General features: G+C 30.2%; 1 protein-coding gene across 1 annotated transcript; it reads right to left on the bottom strand.

The window, feature by feature from the left end:
• Positions 1–1,110: 1,110 nt before the first annotated feature.
• On the bottom strand, positions 1,111–4,444 carry LOC102603837 (RHOMBOID-like protein 1). Its single transcript, XM_015304896.1, has 5 exons — positions 4,438–4,444; positions 4,106–4,269; positions 3,143–3,402; positions 2,183–2,303; positions 1,111–1,338 (listed from the first exon to the last, which is right to left on the bottom strand). Exons 1-5 carry the CDS (start codon positions 4,442–4,444, stop codon positions 1,213–1,215), a joined length of 678 nt encoding a protein of 225 aa, XP_015160382.1. The 3' UTR covers positions 1,111–1,212.
• Positions 4,445–6,174: the final 1,730 nt, after the last annotated feature.

Genomic DNA, 6,174 nt, shown 5'->3' with positions numbered 1-6,174 from the left:
TTTATACTAGATTAGAGTATGCATTCTTGTTTATAAACAACTCTGTTGTGAACCAAGCTACCTCTATAAAGGCCTTGAGTTAGTAGTGGTGAATGAGATTGGGCTAAGTAAAATGTTGGAGTGTTTTATCTAGGATCCAGGTCCGATTAACATTTGGTTCAAAGGAAAAAAGAGTTGGAAAGAAGGAGTTATGCATATTGAAGAAAAATGTTCGGTTCATCTCTTCTCTTCTTCTGGTAGAGTCTAAGTTTATCATCCCAAATTTTATCTCTATCCTTAGTTACTTGTTATTTAAGTAATTTTCTGCTTTAATTCAATAGTTGAAGTGTTGCTGTGATAATTTGACTGTCAAGGATTATATAATACTATTGATATTTGATGAAATTGACGCTTAGACTCGAAACAAAATAGCTATTGGAATCAAATGATGTATTTTTTTTATGTTGTTGACATTAAAATAATGAATTTATAGTGGAGTTTTTTTTGTTTAATGTGATTTTAATGAAGCACGATATTTCTTAATATTAGCATTTGTCATTTTGTGAATAATTTAACCGGTAATAAGGCGTGTCATTAATAGCAATTCAAGATGTAAATTATTGGTGGTTTTAGTGGCTATTTTTATTGCCACTAAATAAATGTCACTAAAATTGAGGCTATTTAGCGATAATAGTTGATATTTTTTTCAACACTTTTTTGAATTGACATTAAGATGTATATTTATTGCCGCTAAAAGTCTTTGTTATTGCAGTGCTTTAATCTTTCTTTGTAGTATCATTCTTTGATACTATCTCATGACCACTTGCTAAGGAATAGAGTTTGCCTTAGAAAGTGAAAGTCACTAAATCAAATAATTTAATAAATTGGACAGAAATATCAGTAATGAATAAAGACATACTAATTACATTTTTTTTTCTTTTAAAAAAAATAAGAATAAGAAGAAGAGAAGTTTCATTTTATAAATACAAGTGATAAAAAAAAAGTACTAAATATTTTGACAACTAAAGGGTTTACATATGGTGGTGTACATTGATAAAATCAACATTGGTACAAATATGCATATATATATTTCATTGATAATAATAACTATATATTAATAAACTTGTTCAAATAAAAGTTGGTTGACATAATCCTCTTGATCTTCTCCAATTAAAATATATTGCTTGATACTTTTCACCACAAACAATAATTTCCCAACTATGAATTATCTCATCATTTGCAGAGTTTGGAGCATAACATTTGAATTTCAAATGTATTATTGGGATTTGTCAACATATAAGTCCCATTTTTATGATTTGATGTGCAAGTCATGTTCAATTGATTCCCAAGTTGGATGGTCTGTAACAAGAAATTAAGTTGCATAAAAAGATCATAGAAATAAAAAAAAATGCATATAATATCGCACGAAGTATAGAAAGTCTAGTTAAAAGCAGAAAATTAGATAACTCATAATGTGATGATTATTTTTATTATGATTTAACTACTTAACTAATCCGAATAAATTTGAATTATTCAAATCTTGAACAAAGTTCTAATATTAGTAAGAGGCTATTCAAATATTTATACGATGATGACATTCTCGACCCTCTATTCTTAGCCACTAACAACTATCACTCACAACTAATATTGTCAGCCATCACAATCATTCACTACCATCGACCATTATCAACAATCATCACTATCATCAATATCAACAGTCAATGTCCCACCAATTACTAGTTATTACTACACCAATCACCTTTATCATCATAATAATCACTATTGTCAACTACTATTGTTACTACCATCTCCGTCAATTATCACTATCAACCACTACAATCAATCACCTCTACCATCACAGTCATCACTAACTACTATCACCGAACATCACAACTACCATCATCGTGCAACAACCACCCTCACTACCTTTGTCAGTCATCACTTACAACCGCCACCACTACTTTTGCCTACCACCCGCCAACCATCACCTTACAACCTAATAACTTGTGGATAAAATTATTTTATTTGAACTTTATATTTACTAATTTGTTAATAAAAAATAAATTTCAAAGATATAAATGTTAAGAAAATAAATAATTTTAATTATTTAGCGTTCAAATTTAAGTACAACACCTTAATATGTATATTCATATTCAGACATTTTAATTTTAATAAAAATAACAAAGTGGAAGAAAGATTTTACCGCACAACGTGCTTCAGTACAACTCCATAGAGGGGTTGGGACACAACTTAAGTAATGACACCATGAGCAATGTGCATTACCATCCCATCCATTTGTCAATAGAGCTAACCCAAGGATAAACCTACAAAACAAACTAACTATCATGTCACTCAAAAAATAACTGTCGATAATTCTTCATTTTATAGAAGTAAAATTTATAATCTTGAAATTAAGACAGGTTATCTGCTACAATAAAAGTAACTTGACACAACCAAGGGTTGTGGTGAGATGAATAAAAATTCTTCCATCCTTAACTAAAGATCCTAAGAGGCATATCCAGAATTTAAGAAGGATGAGTGCACTATTATGAAAAGATGCATTTAAGATATCAATTTGATCAGTTTGACCTTTACGTTCTTAACATTGAACCCTTAAATTTTAAAAATCATATAGGTCCAACATATGATACTACTAGTTTTAAATTTTAATATACACATTTGATTTAATTATATAAAAATTTACCGTGCTATTTTAATTTTTTTTTAGGAATTTTCAATGTTACACACTTGAAATTTTGAAAGATTAAAGCAAAAAAAAGGCCAAAAGTATTATCGATAACCACTTGGAGGGATGTTACTAACAAAAATAAGATTTAAATTTCTATCTTTGCTTGGAGTGGTGCACCCAATCTTTATTGTATTATTATATGCTACTTTTAAAGTGGGTTCACACCTCTATATTTAAATATTTTTTTAAAAAATATAACACATATATAATCTAGAGAGGGAACCATGGGTTCACGTGAACCCACAAAACCCCTCTAGATACGCCTCTGCTGTTAGGGAGCCCTTCTCCCTCAAATCGAAGCCCCAACACAGGTATCAGACACCGAACAGGAAACCCTCCCAAAAAATGACTTAACAGTATAAAATAATTTTATAATGTGGATGTAGATAAGTTAACAAAAATAATAGTACTTACCCAGTTAAGAGAAATGCTAATGAGAACATCAATAGTATGTATTGATAAATCTTGTACTTGGACTTTTTTGATGCCACAAAATAGCCAGGAGGTGCTTTGTTTAGATTAACCCAACCAAATTGTGGACGAAGCAAAAGGACACAACCAAGAAGAAATCCAGTTACAAATCCACCAAGATGTGCAAAATTGTCCACATGAGGAAGAATTCCAACAGCTAGATTTAATGCAATTATGAGAAGCAATGTAAGTAGTGTTGCCAACTGTTTTGATAAACAAAAAAAAAATAAAATTAGCTTAGTCCATGATTCACTACTAAAAAATCACTATTTTTTCATTGAAATTTTTACTATAAAATGTTCAGTGGTTATTCTCATACATATTTTGATTTAGTCAGTGAGAAAAGCAAAAAAAAATGTTTAGAGGTTATTCTCAGTCGTTCAATGAGAATCTGTTTCCTACCATGTATTTTTCTATAGTGACCCGATTTGGTGAGAATGGAGTAGAAAATTCATGTTTTATATATAGCAAAAATTTCCTATTGATTCACAGTGGGAAAGACTGTTGTTTCTAGTAGTGATTGTATATATGTTATATATTTTGACAATTATACCCTATCCTCTGCAAATTGTCTCATGTTTGCTCTTGACTTTAATCAAGTCCTAACGTGGATTGGGTGAATTTCACATATTGAAATCTTTTGCGAAAAATGTCCAAATATACCCCTTTAATTACTTTTGACATTGGTTTAAAATTACATTGAATTTATTGAAGCTCCAGTAGGGCCAAGGGCGAACATGTGACCTTTTGTAAGTGACAAGGGTATAAACAATCTCAAAGTACACCAAAATGTAAAAATCAAGATGTTCCATATATTAAGAGGTTAAGATAGTGTAAAAAATTCTTTACACTATCGGTCTATATAAATTAAATCACCATTGGTATACAAAAGAGTTTAAACCATACCTTGTTTTCATATAATGTCCAATTTGTGATGAGTTCAGAAAGCATAGCTCCAAGTAAACCAAACAATGCACCAGAAGCACCAACTGAGATTTTTTTCCTCACAAATAGAGCTGATAATAGACTCCCTCCAACCCCAGCCAAAACATAAAGTGGACCAATTCTCACTACAAAAACATATTTATTAGTTAGAAACAATGTTTCACAAGCAAGACACTACAATTATTTTAATATTATAAATTTAAGTTACATGCACGGACATCAAATAATATTGAAAAAAGAGGCAAATATAGAGTAGATATATTTCTCGTCAAAACGCTTGTGCATACATATACTTGTCATCTAACAAATAGTGCATAGTTATCCTTTTCATTAACATAACAATATTTTTCTTTTATCCCTCTAAACCCGACCGAAATGAAAAAAATCTCGAACCCTCTTCTATTTTAAACCACTAACTTAAACCAATAAATGTACATACTATGTAAATATTTGTTACACTATTAGGTAACTATTTACATCAAACATGATTTAGTAATTTAAAATAAAGTAATATAACTTGTTATAACCAAGTTCTTTTACATTATTACTCTCTTTGTTCAATTTGAAGGTGTTCGGAATATGAGGGTCAAAATATTTAAATTCATATATAGACTATGGGCTCTTAAAATATTTTAAAGTAAAGTGTTAAATATTTTTGAAAGCTACTACAAGTCAATATAAACTTGTAAACAATTTTAAAGAAGATTGAGAAAATTATAGTCGACGAATAAAAAATTGTTTTAACTGCCTAGGTAATAATAACACCTTCACGTAAATTGAGACTATAGTAATTATGACTTATTCAACTCACCACATAAAACTAGGACAATCATTTACTTACAAAATCCAAACTCTTGCTCAAGTCGAATGCCCACAAATAATAAGCTCAACATATTGGCAGCAACATGAAATACACCAGCATGTAACCACATGCAAGAAAATAGCCTCCATATTTGTTTTCCTTCAACTACTTTATTCACATCAAGAGCACCCAATTTTTGTAACCTATAAGAATTTTCAAAAAAAAAAATGATAACTAATCTCGAAATAAATTGTAATCAGGATATAAAATATCGAATAAGTACTTACGTTGTTGTGGAGGGACCAAGTAAAGGGTTCTCATGAACATCTTGAAATGCATAACGACCAAAGAAGTCGATACCAAAACAATTGTTACTATTATGAGGACAATCGTTAACGTACATAACAAAAATAAAAAGTACAATATTGACTATAATAATTATAGGGACTAGCCATGGGGGCCATTTTTTATAAGGTTGATAATTTGGCGGTGGGATCTGAGGAGGACGAGAATGTAGACGTTGGTCATGTTCCTCGGGGCCACTATTACGAGGTTGTACTTTTATCTCGAGGTCTGACTCCGACGAAGAATTTCCCGACGGAGTCTTCCTTCCCATGATAATATTTGCCTTCCTAAGATCGGAAGAACAAAAAGAGGGAGAAAACACAAAAAACGAAAGAAATGAGGGGTTATGGAATTTTTATGTGAAAAAGTCTATTGGTTGATGTAGCACTAATTGAGGGAGAGCATGTTGTAAGCCAAAAGAAGAATACAAAAGAGAAATGAGAAATGCTCAAGTTTAGTTACTAGTTAATTTGTCCGCGCATATCGCAATACAAATCAATACAAATTAATAAGTTGCAAAAAATATAAATTTAAAAATATGTTAATCGTTATTATTTTTTTTACAAGTTTTAATATACCTATGTATAGATAAACATAATATATAGGTGTCTGAATTTATAAATTCTTTGTCTAAAATTTTTTTCCCATAAAAGATGGTGATATTTCTCTTGCACATAAAATATCCAATGAGTCTTACTATTCATGAAATTAATTAAACATGATTAATTAATACACTGATTTGTCAACACTCCTTTAGTCTTAAATTATAGACTTTCCATCAATGTATTTATTATATATAGACTGTTAGAGGTATGAGTCCATCACGAGTCAAGAGATCGGGTTCTTTGATAGAAACTAGTAATAGAAGGTTAAGGCCTCATTT

The sequence above is a fragment of the Solanum tuberosum genome, unplaced genomic scaffold (genome assembly GCF_000226075.1).
Source record: "Solanum tuberosum cultivar DM 1-3 516 R44 unplaced genomic scaffold, SolTub_3.0 scf00596, whole genome shotgun sequence".
Lineage (NCBI taxonomy): Eukaryota > Viridiplantae > Streptophyta > Magnoliopsida > Solanales > Solanaceae > Solanum > Solanum tuberosum.
Note: the sequence above shows the minus strand (reverse complement) of the source record. Positions and strands in the feature narration are given on the sequence as shown.

Excerpts from the sequence above, each read along its gene's own strand:
- LOC102603837 (XM_015304896.1), bottom strand. Across the intron at positions 3,403-4,105 it reads GGACATTATATGAAAACAAG|TTGGCAACACTACTTACATT; the intron begins GTATGGTTTAAA and ends TTATCAAAACAG. Across the intron at positions 2,304-3,142 it reads TTAGCATTTCTCTTAACTGG|GTTTATCCTTGGGTTAGCTC; the intron begins GTAAGTACTATT and ends TTTGTTTTGTAG.